The following is a 16,998-nucleotide window of genomic DNA, read 5'->3' as shown; positions in this document are numbered from 1 at the left end:
ATGAAAAATGCTAGTTGCCATTTTTGTATATCACACAGTATTTGCGCAAATGTTTATCAATCCAACATTTTTAGGATAACATATATGAATTTTTGTGGCCAGAAACAGAATATAATGCCCAATTTATGGTAAAGTATAAACAATGGGGTCGTATTGGGTAATGGTATATCTGTAAAAACATAAATCAAGGCAACTGGACTTGCTGCATTTTTCTTAAAGACGGTTTACTGTCATCTGACCAGCTTTCTCAATTCAGAATGACTTGTAAAAAAATTCTCTGGAAATAAATATGGTGAATGTTGCTCCAATCAAGCTGGTTATGATTAACAGATTATGTTGATTGAAGCAACATTCACTATATTTAATTCCAGATAATTTTTGTACAAGTCATTCTGAATTGGGAAAGCAGGTCGGATGACTAGTGAAACATCTTCAAGAAAAGTACAACAAGTCCAGTTGCCTTGATTTATTTTGTACAAAAACCTTTAATGCTCATCCACTTATTAGGGTTACTCACTATGGAGCCGAAAGATCCAGCCGTAGCTTTGGCTGATTCTCCGGCTCGCTTCGGCTGCCAGAGCCCTTTGGTTCAGTCGAACTGAAGGGCTGCTGTACGGTCTATGCACAATAGCCCGTACAGCAGCCGAAGGAAGCCGAGCGGCTCAGCCAAGCCGAAGGCATATGCTTCGGCTCGACTGAGCCGAAGTGACAACCGAAAGCGTCGGCCAAAGGGCTGACATTTCGCCACGTAAATGACAGCTGGGCGGAGCCAGCCAGCCATGATCTCACGGCTTGCTCCACCCAGTTGTCATGACAGATCAGCGTCCCCAAATGACCTAGGAACGCTGATCTGTTATTAAACAATAACAACTGGGCAGAGCTGCCCAGTTGTTATTTATTGGCCAGGACCTGCTAGAAGATTCTGACACGTGCCGGCCAATAGGAAACAGTTGGACGGAGCTAGCTGTCACCGCTACCTCCGCCCAATTGTTTGTTTTTATTTTGTTGCCATTTGTCAGATGCTTCATTATGCAGCGGTAGTAGGGTCGGATTGCATAGTTTTTTTCACTTATTATTTTTTTTTAAATATTTCTATTTTATTTTTAATTTTCCTATTTCTTTACAGTTTTGAAATCATTTTTCAACACTTTTTTTCCCCATTCATTTAACTTATTTTCTATTCTGCTCGCTACTTCGGAGGTACCAAGCAGAATAGCCAAGCCGAATGCCGCTTGGCAGCATTCAGCTATTCACTTACTGCCGTTCGGCCCCTAGAAGAATAGGGGTGAACGGCAACAAAAGAGCTGCCGGAGTTTCGGCTCAGCCAATCCAGATGTTGGATCGGCTGAGTCGAAGTCCTTCTACACTTCGGGTTCGGCTGACCGAAGGCAGCCGATGCACTGCTGATTTTAGCCGATGTACGGCTGAAATCAGCTGTGCTAGGCTGAAGTGAATGGGTGAACAGAGTTCAGCTCACTTCACTTCGGCTCGGTTATTCACTCGGCTGCCTTCGGCAGCTAAGTGAATAAACCCCTTACTGTTAACAGTGATGGCCCTAAAATTGTTGCTCTCACTCCGATGTTCATGGTGATATGTAACGTGTGGCGAAATCATCATTTTCGCACGTAGGTGTACCCGATGTGTTTTTGCATTTGTATGTGCGTGTACGTAGGGACATGGGATTTTAACATTTTTTTGTGTTTTTTAATTTTTTTATGTGTGACTTTAATTTTTCTTACTTTTTTTACACTTAACTTTTTTGTTATCACACAGGGGGCTAATATGCAGAGAGGAAGTGACAGGCCCTCTCTATGGAGATTTACGGGGTCTACGGGATCAACTAGCGGCCTAAAAAAAAAACTGAAAATTGTAATGCCTTTGTAGGCGTTTTTCTACATATCTTTAGGGAGTGTCCTCTTCTTCGCCCCTTTTGGTCTTCCGTGCATGACCTGAACCGTCAATTTAAAAAAAGCCTGTGAAACCAAAACAGAGATTTGCAGTTATTTTTTTATTTTTTTTACAGTGTTTTACTCAAATATTAGAGAACATCTTGTACATTGTGTCAGGTTCATTAGCCTGGACATAAACAAAATGTCTGACAGAGGCAGAAAATGTTATAGTTCCAAAACACATATTTTCCTTGTATTTGAAGTGATGTCCTCTAAGCCAGTTCATATAACCTAAGAAACTGCTGATTTGAGAAATGCTCTCTGAAAATAATATGTATGCAGCCTACACTGACTTGTTTGGTTTGACAAACCAATGAACCAAATGTGCTTAGGATTTAGATTCTGATACAGGCTGACATGAAACTTGCAAGTTGCATCCAAAGTAGTGAGTGTACTTGCTGAAGCAGAGAGATCAAGTATCTAAATTATATACTTCAGGCAACGCATGGGGTGTGGGTACCCTGTAAGGGACAATATGCTAAGTATAAGCTTCCAGCAAATCCTAAGATCCAGGGGTCCAGAGTGCATAAAGTGATATTAAATCAAAATCACTTACTATGGATACTGCTTTTTGATGTTTACATGTTTTAGTTTCCTGCAGAATTAGCTGGCCCCCTGAGCACTGGTGCTGACATCTTGTTTTAGGGTGGCTCCTTTCCCTTGCAGGTTTCGATGGAGCCACACTTATGTGTACTAGTAAGTTATGTATGTCACTACAAACACAAAGACACAGCAATGCAAATCGCTCGCCGCACCTGCTCCTAATTACTCCCTCCTCCATTCTGCCTTCTCCAAGCTAGTAGATGGACAGCTGCTGGAGACTGCTCTGTTCCTTGTGATCAACAGGAAAGGAAGTTTAGGTAAAAATTGAGAGAGTTGGAGCCAACTGCTAAGAAACAGGATGACTATAAGTACTTGAGTAAAAATGTAAATAAATACTTTGCTGGACAATGTATATTTGGATTAATTATTGAAAAAACGAGTTTAATATTCCAGTGTAACTAAGTTAAAAAGACTCTATCACTGTGGCAAGTCAGAGTTGTAATTAAATTGAAGGATGGCTCATAGCTGAGGGCAGGTTGCCGTTTTTCTCACTGCTTGCACGCAGTCCCTAACACGCACATGAGCAGTTTACTGTAAACGCACTATCCATTGGACAAAAAGGTACAAAGGTAAAGAGCCAATGAGACTGGCTCTGTACTAGGTGATTGCTGCGACCAATCACAGCGATCACTAAATGTAAACAACGGCTGTGGTTTGCAGTTTCTCTCCCTTTTCTCTCCCATACCTTTCGGATGTGAGAGGAGAGGAAGAGTTAACACTAATTATCCAGCAGCATATATTCAAAGCCAAAAGGTGTCCCCCAAGCAGTGACTGATTGCCACACAGTACAAATGCCAGCTCAAATCAGCACCCAATTGCCACAGTTCCAGCCTGCCAGCCCCAATCAGCATCTGATTGCCAGTATAAGTGTCACACAGAACCAGTGCCAATCAGTGTCTGATTGCCAGCAGTACCAGTACGGTGTCAACAGGTACTATTACAGCTCCAACCAGTGTCCTGATCACCAGAAGTACAAGTACGGTTTTAGCAGATACCATTACAGTCACAGCCAGTGTCCCGATTGTAAGCAGTCCCAGTACAGTCTCAGCAGATACCGTTACAGCCACTGCCAGTCTAATTACCAGATATAGCAGTACAGTGTTAACAGGCACCATTACAGCCCCAACCAGTGTCCTGATTACCAACAGTACCAGTACGGTGTCATTGGGAACCGCTACAGCACAACCAGTTTTGTGATTGCCAGAAGTATCAGTATGGTATCATTAAGTGACGCCACAGCCAGTGTCCTGATTACTAGCAATAGTAGTAGGTTGTCAACAGTTACTGTTACAACTAGGGATGCACTGATGCCGGTATTTTGGTATCGAGTGCGGGTATTGATATTTTTTTGTTGGTACTCGCTTATACCAAATACGAGTACCGGAAGTCCCATTCAGGAAGCCATGCGGCATGTAATGACTCTCCACCTGGCTTCCTGATTAGCCGGGAAGCGTGTAAAGGCTCCCCACCCAGGCTTTCGGATTAGCAGGGAAGCCGTCCCCATGCTTCTCGTCACTAGGTGACAAGAAAGCATGGAGCCAGTTTTCTGGCCAATCAGGAAGCCGGGCAGCGTGTAATGACACGCTGCCCGGCTTCCAGATACCAGATTATCGGGCTAGGCATCGGAGCATTTGGGCGAGTACGAGTACTTTCCCAAATACTCGGTATCAGCTCCGATACCGATACTAGTATTGGTATCGGTGCATTAATACTTATTGTTGTAAGCCTTCCCAATGTGCACCCTGCCGTAAAGGCTAGTTATAGATTCATGCAGGTACCATGTTTTTTCTAGTTTGGTATCGGTGCATCCCTAGTAACAACCACAACCATTGTCCTGATTACCAGCAATGCCTTTACAGTGTCAAAAGTTAATGTTACAAGCACCACCAGTTTTCTGATTACTAGCATTGCCAGTACGGTGTCAGCAGCTACTGTTACAACCACATCCAGTTTTCTGATTACCAGCAATACCAGTACTGGCGCGGGGGGGCGTATTGTGGAACCTGGCCTTGGGGCGGCAGGTGGAGTAAATCCGGCCCTGACGGTGTCAGGAGTTACTGTTACAACCACCACCAGTGTTCCAATTACCAGCAATGCCAGTACGGTATCAGAAGTTACTATTACAAATACAACCAATGTTCTGATTCCCAGCAATGCCAGTACACTGTCGGGCTCAAGGTGCTCCTTGGATTGTTGGCCCCTGTATGTGACTAGGCTGCAAAAAACACATGTGGTATCCCCATACATGGAAGCAGTAGCAGAATGTATTTTGGGCTGTAACTCTAAATATGCCTATGCGCATGAGACATTTTGTATTGATTGACAACTCAATCAAAACAATTTAATTTTCTTTCTTCATTTTCCCAAAATCTGTAGTAAAAACAATAATTTTTACAAGCCTCACAATGCCTTTTATCAAATACCTTGGGATGTCTGCTTTCCAAAATGGGGTAATTTTGTGGGTATGTCTACTGTCTTGGCACTCCATACCCTCCAAACATTTGATAGGTAGTCAGGGAATCAGATGTGTAATGTATGCCCCTTTGAAGCCTCAAGGTGTTCCTTGGATTTTGGGACCATCTACTCTATGTGCTTAGGCTCCAAAAAAGTCTCACGCATGTGGTATCTCCAAACTCTGGAAGAGTAGCAGAATGTGTTTTGGGGTATTATTCGGAGTATGTCCATGCTGTGTGTTAGAAATATCTTATAAATTGACAACTTTGTGTATAAAATAAATTTTTCCTTCGTTTTCTGAAAACATACACCAAAAAATGAATTCTTGAAAAGACTCACCATTCATCTTATCAAATACCTTGGGGTGTCTGCTTTCCAAAATGGGGTAATTTTGTGGGTGATTCTACTGTCCTGGCACTTCAGGGCCGCAAGAAATGTGATAGGCAGTCAGAACACCATGGTTGATATATTTAAAATACACTGCCTGGCCAAAAAAAAAAATAGTCACTACCTGGGTTTGGATTTGTTATTGATCTGGGGTTGCTTCAATTGGTCAGGTCTTGGTTCAGCAACATCATGTCCCCAATAAATTAGATCAGCTGCCTATAACCAGGTTTTACCATCAGTGGAATGTTTCTTCCCTGATGGCACGGGCTTATTCCAAGATGACAATGCCAGCATTGATCGGCCTCAAATTGTGAAAGAGTGGTTCAGGGAGTATGATACATAATTTCCACACATGGATCGGCCACCACAGAGCCCAGACCTTAACCCCCCTTTGGGATGTGCTGGAGAAGACTTTACGCAGTGGTCCAACTCTCCCATCATCACTACAAGATCTTGGTAACAAATAAATGCAACTCCTGATGTACCGTATTTTTCGCTCCATAAGACACACTTTTTTCCCCCCAAAAGGAGGGGGAAAATGTGCCTGCGTCTTATGGAGCGAATCCCGACGCCCGAGACACGCAGTTTCGGGCGCCGGGTGAGTAGTAGGAGCCACTGCTCGTTTAATACGAGTGATCTAATGAGATCACTCGTATTAAAGCCTAGCAGCGGCGGCGGCGATCGAGTTCAGCAGTAAGAGCCACTGCTCGTTTAATACGAGTGATCTAATGAGATCGCTCGTATTAAAACCGAGCAGCGGCGACGATCGAGATCACCATAGAGCAGACGAAGAACGGACGTTCTTCGTCTGCTCTGTGTGATCACTGAGACCGTGGCGCTGTAATCCCAGCGCCACCTGTCTCAGCGGTCACTAACTGCAGCTTCTGTCACAGCTTCTGTCATAGAAGCTGTGACAGAAGCTACAGTCTGTCGAGTGCTCCATAAGGCACGCCGGACCTCCCTGCGTCCTATGGTCCGGTGCGTCTTATGGACCGCAAAATACGGTAAATAAATGTTGTGACATTACATAAATTTATTGAAACGATGTCACAGCGATTGCGTGCCATAATCAGAGCTAAAGGCCGTCCAATGAAATATTAGGGTGCGGTTTTTTTTTTGGCCATGCAATATTTATATTCAATAGTTTGTAGAATGTATAACTGTCACACATTATAAATAATGTACACTTATTTAATTTTTTTATCAAAGAATTGTAGCAGAATACATTTTGGCCTAAATGCATGAATAAACATTAGTTATTTGCAAAGTTTCATGATAGAATGTAGGGGAAAGGTTTTTTTTTTAACTTTTCTGTATATGGTAAAAACGAAAAAAGCCAGTGTTTATTAAATAGCACCAACAGAAAGTTCCCAAAAAATGATATAAAATTAATTTTGGTTTCAGTGTTGCATGACCGATTAAATATCAGTCAAAGTACCTCTGCGCTGAATATTGAAAAATGGCCTGGCCAGGAAGGGTGTTTAACATGCCGGTCTATAAGTGGTTAATATCTCTTTTAGACAGATAATGTAATATGCATTTTTGTTTAGAAAGCTCATATGTTAGATACTTTGCAGAACTTGAACATCTCACTCTTCCAAAAGAAAGGAATATTTTTGGCCAGTTTAACTATCAGATTACCATAAAAGTAGATAGTCCCCAAAATATTGAACAACCAAAAAAAAAAGCAGTTATATGGGACTTTTGGGGTAGAAACAAGTTTTACTATCCAATGCTATTCAAATAATATTTTATTAATATACATTTGAGTTACTATACTATAGCTGCTAGATTTAAGACCCCATTCATTCATGATTCCAAAAGAACAGGCATAAAGGTGAGCTGACAGGTACTCACAATACTGAAGTTTAAAACAAGCTGTAGAACAGTAAAACCGGAGCAGTAAAAGAATCCGAATGACGTGTCCTGTGTAAAGCACTGAAGTGTCGACGCGTTTCTGGGGCACGCCCCCTTCGTCAGGTTCCAGTTCCCTTTCAGATGTTCCAGTTCCCTTGACTGTATTGGGGCTGCGCCTTGCATATGTGCTTAGCATTCCTTCCTTGTGAGGGATAAGGATTGTCCCTGGCGCTTCTAAAACAAAAAACTTCCCATTCACTCATAAGTATGAGAATTTATAGGGCATTTCGAAGGAATGTTATGTGTGTATTTTTTGGGGACATATTGAGACTTGAATATGTCCCCGAGACTTGAAAAAAGTATTAGGTGAAGACCTTGTAAAATGTTAATTTTCAGGCTGATTTGGGCATTTTCAGGCACTTTAATTGAAGTCTATTGGGCCCAAAAAAATCATTCTGCTCTAAAAGTAGTTTGTGTACCTTTTTGAGCTTCAGATGTTGAGCCTGTGCATTCGTATGTGGACAGGCACAATATAAATGCACAGGATTTTAGTTGTTGAGCGTTTTGGAGATTTGAGCTAGAAGCTACAGAAGGTTCAGGTGTGAACGTGTGTTGTTGTTTCATCCAATGGAAAGCTAGTTACTTAGGAGGAGGAGATGTTCCGTGCAAAATAATTTTTCTAATAAAGTCTATGGGGCCAGTAATGTGCAATTCTGGCCCAAAAAAATGTCATGTACTTTTTCGCTCTACAAGCAACATAATGCTCAGGTGTAAAAAGGCATTGTTGAAATGAATGAGATTGTTCATGTTGAATGTTGACGAGCTTGGGGAAGCGGGCAATAAAACACTCCGATATGAAAGGGAGCTTAAAGGGTAAGTTTACTTTCTTACAAAATGTGAGATTTCCCTTTACTTTAAAATACATAAGTTTGTTATCATTACACTGATGTCTTTCAGGTGTATAACTAGAAAGCATTCAAATGTCATTTTTCTTTAATAAAAGCAGTTGAATTTGCACTAAAGAAGCACCTAACAGTTAATATCTTGCTTGATATATTTCCCTCACTGTTTTAAAAACCACAAGGATTCCAGGAATGATGGAAATTTACAATAAAATGTACCTTTAAGCTAAGCTTTAATTACATCTGCATTAACAGAGAAAGCCCACTGACAGGAGCTATACCACGCAGTGAATCAAAAAATTATGATGTACTATAAATCATGTATGATAAATGAGTGTCAGTTCCACATATGGTCTTTGTGATACAAGTTTAACAAGGCAGAATGAATTTACTGTACAGAAACATATAAAAAACAAATAAGAATTTTCAATAAGAGTCAGCAATGGATAATATAGTTAGACATCCAGCTGACTGCGGGAAAATTCACCGGTTACAGCGTTACAATGAGCGTCAGTGAATCTGGGAGGTTTAGAGACATCCTAATGTAATGAAGAACATAAATATAGAAATGTAGGGTATCTTCAGCTGTTATGTTCCAAACAGCCAGCTGCAGACATTTATTATAAATAATGGCAAGTGACCAGCTGGGACAATAGACACAAACATATTACTCAAGCATGACCAAAATCTAGGACCTGGCAGGCCTCCAAATAGCATCTAGTCCGCTGGAATAATGAGGTCGAAAATCTTTACTACAAACAGGATGATTTACAAAAACTGGTGTACAACTGCAGTAGTTGCCCATAACATCCAATATGGTTTTGTAATCCAATCCAAGAGCTCATTAACACCATAGCATTGCATTAATAACACCATACCGTGTGATTAATGCGATTAACCAATGCACCTGCCGGCCGCCACATGGCGAAACACACGATACAGCAATATTGTGCGTGTGGATGCACTACTTTTTAACTGCAAGGCACGGTATTGTGGTACTGCACGTTGTGTTGCATTAAATGGCATCCATCAGAATGGCAACCCAATGCACCCCCCCCAATTCCCTAGAATGCCACCCCAACACACCTTCCACCCCCCAAGTCATTTGAATGGCACATTTCAATGGCCAGGAGGTGCGTTGGGGTACCATTCAAATGAACGCAAGGCACCTAGCGCAGGTAATGCATGCTAGGTGCATTGTGCAATAGGGCATGTTAATTGCCTGGTCTCATACGATTAACACAACTCTATGGTGTGAATGGGCCCTAATAGCTTTGGTTTTGGTCGTATGTACCATAAAGTAGAGCTACAGCTAAAGTATTTATTTGTAGTTTTGGATAGAGTAAGGGAGGGTTCTAACCTTCGTTAGCTTTTTTATTTGCCATCTGTGGGGAGATTTCCCTTTACTTCTTGTCTGATAGCCACAACAGGAAGTAAGAAGAAATCCCTTCAAAGTGAGGGAAATCCCTGGGGCTCACTGGAACTTACTGACACCACCTCTCTCTGCCGCCACTGTGCTTACCTTTGCGCTGCCCCTGCAATTCCTCTTCACTTTATACAAAACAAAAAATAAAGTTTGGCCTTTAGTTGCACTGTTCTGGTGTAACTATTTAAAAAGGGAGGTTCTAAATTTAGTTCTGTTGAATAGTAAATGATGAAATGAGCAGGAGTGTAGAAATTGTATTGGAAACCATACCCTATTGGAAACCATACCCTGTGGCCCTGAGGGGGTGGACACCTTACCGTATCCAAACATTCAGCTTGGGCAAGTGTTCCTTCTCCAGGAAATGGCACATGCCAAGCCAAGGAGGCAATTGAATTTGGGGAGCTAGGTGCAGAGAAGAGAATTTGAGGGTTTTCCTGGACAACTTGGTCTACATGTACTGTAAATATTGAGAAAGTATAAATAAAGCCATATAAAACTAAAAATACATTCATAAATGTAAACCTATCAATACCATTTTAATGTCTTTTTAAGTTCTATCCCACTCCTAATAACCATATAAACTTACTTATTCGAGTTGCCCCAAGGATGCACTTCCCTAATGCCCTGACACAATTTCCATCAGCCCTGTGTGTATGCACTTACTTGTGTCCCAACTCTCACAGAGTCTGCCTTCTGAACTAGAACTCAACATCTGAACAATGTAACATTATCATTGATTGCTGGAAGCAATGTATGGTGGGATATTTAGTCCTTAGAAATCAAGATTGGATCATTTCAAGCAGCAGGGAAAGTGATGCAAAGCACACTGGTAATACAGGAAATTGTTGAAAGTGATGGGCAGAAAGAAGACAGCACTCACTATGTAAAAGGAATTTTCTTTTAAGTAAGCTTTGATTGCATTATCAAAACAACTCTAGTATGTATTTATAATACAATGCTGATGTTATACCAGGATAGTATACGCTTGGACTTTACAACTCCTTTAAAGCCATGACGAGTTTACCATGTACACCTGTCATAATGGCCTCTTAAGGGCGTGTAAATTAGTACAGCGGAGGCGGAGCATTCACCATGTAAAGACCCGGTCCCTGGAGGGACAGGTGCTGCATGTAATTGCGTGCAGCAGCCTGTACCTCCATATGGGAGCAGACTGCTGCGGCCCGGTTGTCCACACTTGCATGCACATTGTGTAGGCTCAGGTCTGCCTGTGACCGCGTGCAGCAGTATCCTCCCATAGGGACGTACAGGCTGCTGCACACAATTACACGCAGCCCCTGTCTCTACCAGGACCAGGTCTTTGCATGGGCATGCACGCCATACAGATGTGCACGCCTGTGTGAATGGCCCGTGATAGTTTGGGGAATATAGCACAATGGTAAGCACTAAGTGACCACTCCTGAAGCCGACTTTACCAAAAAAAAAAAGGACAGTCTTTATTCATTCAAAAGGTGAACAGTCCTTGAACTTCACAAAACCAACTTGCTTTTCTTCAGCATAAATAAACCATAACAGTTCATTTGACTTTCATCAACACATCATGTTTTTCGGTCTCACCGACATCTGGCTGTCCCATACACTCCCAGTGTGATAGTCCCAGGACTTGCCCTGGAAATACAGTCCTCATCAGCTTTCCTCAGCTCCAAGCCTTTTAGTATTCACCCCTCGTGGGTCACTGTCCCTCGCTGTCTCCCCGACAGGTATCTCAGGGTCGCCAACCCACTGGACCTCTCCAGCCACTCTGGCTGTGTCCCTTGTGCTCACGCATGCAGCAGAGTCTGCCTGTCGTGGTGTCGTCTTGCACACCCACAACTCTCCTCCAAGGCCTTGTTCACACCAAATGCAGAGCAGATCCGGTCAGGTTTCTGCACACGCATGCTAGTCTTTTAGATGCGTTTTTGACGCGTTTATGGCGGGGGGGAAAAAATGTGTTTTTAAAAAAAGTTTAAAAATGGGCTTTCAGTGCGTTTTAGGCATTTGCATGCGTTTCTGATGAATTTGCAGATCCAGAGCAGGTAAAATAGGACCTGCTGCAGTTTTTTCACCTGCTCTGGACCTGCTCTAGAACTGCACGCTGCGATGTGAACTCGAGCAAAAAATACCATTGGAATACATTGGACGCAGTTTTGATCCGGTCTGCAACTGCTCTGCTCTGCACCTGCTCTGCGCTTGGTGTGAACAAGGCCTAAAGCACTGGGCTGGCTTCCTAATGAGTCTGCTCTCAGCCACCTGATCAGCTCAACCTGGCCACTGGCAACACCTGGCCCCAGGACTGGAGATCTCATCCCACTATAGTCTGGAAAACCTGGAAGGAATTGAACAGCCAGTTCCTCCTCTCCAAAGGTATTCACATTGTGGAACCTCTCAGCCGCTCTGGCTGAGAGTCCTGGGTGCCAAAGTTGCCATACTACACCGTGGCATTGCCATGCACTGCCACACCCCCTACCCACATTGACAAAAGGAAAGGTTGGCATTGCCCCAATGGTTTAGGTGGCCCAGCAGACCCAGGGCCATTTGTAGCTTTGAGTAAGCTGTCAGTAGCTAGTCACTGGACCTGTTGCATGTACCTTCCAGTATTCCAGATCCTTCTTTTAACCCTTTCGCTGCCAAGGCCTTTTTTTTTTTTTTTGCACACGTGTTACAATCCACATTTTAGGCCTGAAAATTACTTAACACCCAAAATATGATATTATTTTTGAAAGCTAAGAATGCACTGAAGTTATTTTAGTGCCCTGAAATGCAATATAATAACAATTTTTTGGTAAAATATAAAAAATGAGGTTACGTTTAGTAAATAGATACCCAACATGCCCTGGTTAAAAATTGCGTGCATCCGTGAAATGGCAACAAAATTTAGCACCCAAAAAGTCCATAGATGACACTTTAAAAGCTTCTACAGGTCATTAGTTTAGGGATACACGTAAATATTGGCACTAGAATGATTGCTCTCATTCTTGCGTGCTCAGCGATACTCAACGTGTGTAGCGTGATCGTCGTAATCGTGCGTAGGTGCACCCGATGCGTGCTTACGCCAATGCATGCATGCTCGCGGGGGCCTCTAAAAAAAATGTCAAATTGTTTTTACTTTATTTAATATAAAAAAATTTGAACTGCTTTTTTTAAAAACTTTTTATTTTCAGCGCTGAAACTGGATTAAAAACGTCCCCCAAAAATGGCCTTTTAAAATTCGCATCCGCCCTCTCGTGTGAATTGAGCCTAAAAGGTGGGACGAAGGACAGTTTGGGGCTGCCCTAGGCAAGACGAAACTAGGGCAACCCCTCACACTAAATCTGCAGGATTTCAGGGGGGCTGTGCAGGATCTGTGGTGGGTTCTGCCATAGACCCCGCAGAGCCCACCACAGATCCTGTAAAGCCGCCCTGAGACCCCGCATAGCCCACCACAGATAATGCACACACCTCCTGAGATCCTGCAGACCCACGCAGGATGTGTGGTGGGCTCTGCCAACCATAGACCCCACAGAGCCCATTACAGATCCTGCACAGCCCACCCGAGACTCTCAGGTGAGCTGTGCAGAATCCATTGTTGGGCTCTGCAGGATCCCTTTAGCAGCAGTGTGATCATCTTACCTGCTGCTTGGTCCCCGGCCTCCTCCACTGGTGCTTCAGGACCCGGCCTCATCTGCAACCCGACAGCTCTTCGGTGACCCGGCTTCCCACGGTGTGACGGCTCCCTGGCCCCACCCCTTCCTGATCCAACGTCGTCCCAGCCTCGCCCTGCCCCCTCCTGCTGCTCCCCCTCGCCCCCCTCCTGCTGCCCCGCCTCCTCTGCCTCTTCCGCCTCCTCCACCGTAGCCTCCTCTGCCTCCTATCGCCTCCGCACCGACTTCTCTGCGTCTTTTGACTCCTCCGCCTCCGCCCAGCTACCTAACTGTTTTGGGGACGGCATTTTTGCCCCCCCCCCCTGAAAACTGCCACCCATGGCAAACACCCTGTTTGCCTCGCGGCAGATACGCCCCTGGGTGTATGGCCAGGTCAAAACAGGATATCAGGACCAGCGCTCAGGGGGCCAGCTGATTCCGCAGGAAAATTAAAGGGTTATTCACAAAAGCGTGAAAAGTTTGGAGCTGGCAGGAGAAGTGAACAATCTAGGACAACATAGCTGATTTGGAACAATTCTCCAATTCAACTCACTTTCCAGTTCAGCTATGTTGTCCTAGATTGCCCCCTTCTCCTGCCAGCTCCAAACTCTTCACCCTTTCTTAAATAGCCCTGTAAGGGCCAGTTCACACCAACTGCAGTGCGGTAGCTGCTGGAACGAAAAGCAATCGCACACAAAACTCCCCCCTTCATTCTGCGGCGGGAGGGGGCGTGGTGGTGCATTGAAGTCAACGGCATCGCAGCCATGCCCCCTATGCAGTGCGGTGGGATGCATGGCAAAACATTGCCTGCGTTCCGGTCCACTGCGAATGCAGTAAAATGCACTGAACTGGAACGCAGGCAATGTTTTGACACACATCCGATCGTACTGTGGGCGGGGAGCATGGCTGCAGTGCCAATTACTTCAATGCACTACCACCCCCCCTTCCCGCGCAGAACGAAAGGGGGGAGTTTAGTGTGCGACTGCTATGCGTTCCAGCAGCTACCGCTCTGGAATGCACCGCAATTGGTGTGAACTGGCCTTTAAACATCAACAAGCAGCATCCATTATAAGTGATTTAATCAGCATTTGAAACAGCTGTATCCCTGCCTGTGTGCACGCTCCTGTGACTCTTATTTGTGTGCCTGCACATCCTATTGTAACTCATCATGTTCAGTGTATAGGCTGCTTGTTTCTGATCTCCTGTGCAGGGTGATGTTCTGGCAACATGGCTGAGCCAAACCTCCCCCAAAGCTGCTGAAGCTTCCCCATACCAGCATCCTACATCATGTTCCTCCATGACTGCAGCATTTCACACTCTTCACCCTCTGGCTGCAGTCAATCAAGGGAAATACCACCATCTGAAAAATAAATAAATGGAAACTTCTTCATAAAAGAAAAAAATAAGGTGCATTTATGATTTTTTTGGATAGGAGACACTAAAGCATTGCCGTTGTGATCAATGCATCTCGGGTGCAATGTTCTGGCTCTTGCAGACTCTTCCTCCTGTCCACGTCCATACCAAGGTAAAGACATTCAGTAACATGGAAAGGAGGAAGTGTCATAGGACAGACGTGGTGACATCACTGTTCTTGTATTGCATTGTATCGGAGCCACGCCGAATTCAAAATTGTAAACACGCCTGTAGGGACAAGAACCCTGCAATTTAAGTAACCGGAAACATGGTCAGAAAGATAAACATAGCCTTTAAAGTAGAACTAAAGCCAGATTTATTTATTTTGTATTAGTTTGGGCTAGAGTAAGGGAGGGTTATAACTCTTGTCAGCTTTGTTATGCCACCTGTGACCCATTGGGGGACATTTCCCTTCGCCTCCTGTCTGATAGCCACAACAGGAAGTGAGAGGAAATCCTTCCAAAGTGTGGTAAATCCCTGGCGGTCAGCAGGGTCACCAGAACTAATGTCCCCAATGGAAGATTTCCCATCTATTCCTGTTATGATGACAACCCAAAATGTGGGATTTTCTTTCACTTTCCGGACAAATAGAGACGGTGAATCTCCCTACCGGGGACACAGACAGCAGCATGCACTCTAATCCCTCTCCAAAACTTTAAAAAAAAGAGTTTTGCCTTTAGTTGCACTTTGAGGCCTCGTTCCGACTTTTGTGATGCATGAACGTGCAATACGCGCACATGATGTGCTTTTTGTGCGCGTTCATGCAACACCAAGTGTGAATCGAGGCTAAGGGTGAAATGACACCAGCAAGCCATGCTAAATGCACAGCTGCTGGTGTGCAGTGAAAGAAACAAGGGAGATGCGCAGATGCCCACACGCACTGTTTACTTTTTTTAGAACTTTATTGAAATATCACAAATCACATTTCATTCAGTTCTACAGCCGCAGAGCAGTGAGATGTATCACACCAACAAAAGTACTGTATTCAACACTTTTTTTCTGCGCGCACCACCTAGGGTTGCCACCTGTCCAGGATTCATGGCAGCTGAGACCCAGACACATGATGTCAGGCAGACAGGGGCAACCAAAATTAAGATAGGGGCTACTGGCCCCCCACTGAAAATAGTCTTGATTGTGATATTTACATATTAATGGGTGGCGCCATTTACATATCATTAAGGCGCGACTCATTCTCCTAAAAAATTTCTGCACTAGAGTGTTCGGGCTACGCTAGAAGAAAAGGTGGCAAACCTAGCACCACCACAATGCAATGGTGTGAACTGAGACAATTCTAAGCAAGCAATAGCCTTGTGACTGTGTTTACTGAGCAAACTATCGCAAAGTGGGTTAAAGGGTTAGCTAAGCTTTGTGTATGCACTGCAGCTCAGCTGATTGTCACCTACACAAGAGATCGGGAGCGCGCAGACCTAATACTGAGCATGCGCAGAAGGAGCGGAGCCTCTCGGCAGTGGATACTGGGGATGCTTGCTTTCCCAAAAGCAGTACTCGTGCTGGCTCCTCCCCCTCTCCGCCAGCAGCAACCTCCTCCTCTCCACGGAGACTCAGGCAGCTCACAACAAAGACACAGCCGATCCCCGCACACAGGTCTCCGCTCCCCCGCCCGCAGCTGCTCTACCCGCTCCCGGGGCTCTGAGCAAACATGGTCAAGTTAGCCTTCAATTCATCGCTGGCGCAGAAAGACGCCAAGAAGGAGGATGAGAACAGCGAAGTGCTGATCATCCCCGAGAACAAGGTAAGAGGACGGGGAGCCTCCCTGCACATAGCGGCCCGTTAAAACTCTGCCATTGCTAAGGTGTGCGTCATTATTCATGACTGACAGTGGGCGGGGGGGGCGCACACGGGGACAGGTGATGGTGACAGGTGACATTAGAGGCCCCTTTTTAGTGGCTGTGTGTGTACAGCTCTCTTGTTTTACAAACATGACTGACATGCAAAGATCCTACCAAGACCTAAAATACGGCCATAATTATTGTGTATAAGCATAAACTTTGCGGTCCTGGCTTGGATCCAAACCCCACCCCCCTCCCCCCCATGTGTGGTCTCCTTATGCTGACTTCAATCCAATGCTTCCTCCATCTTAGGGTGGCTTAGATTCATTCCTCCCCCGTATGTGGCCACATTCCATATGGCTTAGATCTAATGCTTAGGGTGCCTCTTGGCTCCAATGCCCCCTCCCTCCCCCATATGGCGCCACTTGGTGTGCCTTTTGGCTCCAATGCCCTCCATACCTGGCCACCTCTCTTGGCTCCAATGCCCCTCCATATGTGGCAACATTAGTGTCCCTTTTGGCTCCAATGCCCCCTATACCTGGCCACCTTAGTGTTCCTCTTGGCTCCAATGCCCCCCCCCCCCCCCCCCACGCCCCCCCC

The 16,998-nt window shown here is 44.7% G+C and overlaps 1 protein-coding gene across 1 annotated transcript in view; it reads left to right on the top strand.

The window, feature by feature from the left end:
* Positions 1 to 16,138: 16,138 nt before the first annotated feature.
* ITM2B (integral membrane protein 2B) overlaps positions 16,139 to 16,998 on the top strand; it is a 39,404-nt gene continuing 38,544 nt past the window's right edge. Inside the window, exon 1 of the mRNA XM_018563243.1 lies at positions 16,139 to 16,361. Within this exon, the coding sequence (XP_018418745.1) occupies positions 16,269 to 16,361 (93 nt within the window). The 5' untranslated portion in view covers positions 16,139 to 16,268. The remainder of the gene's footprint in view (positions 16,362 to 16,998) is intronic.

Source organism: Nanorana parkeri, unplaced genomic scaffold (genome assembly GCF_000935625.1).
Source record: "Nanorana parkeri isolate BGI_ZX_2015 unplaced genomic scaffold, ASM93562v1 scaffold644, whole genome shotgun sequence".
Taxonomy (NCBI): Eukaryota; Metazoa; Chordata; class Amphibia; order Anura; family Dicroglossidae; genus Nanorana; species Nanorana parkeri.
This window is presented reverse-complemented; position numbering and strand designations above follow the sequence as displayed.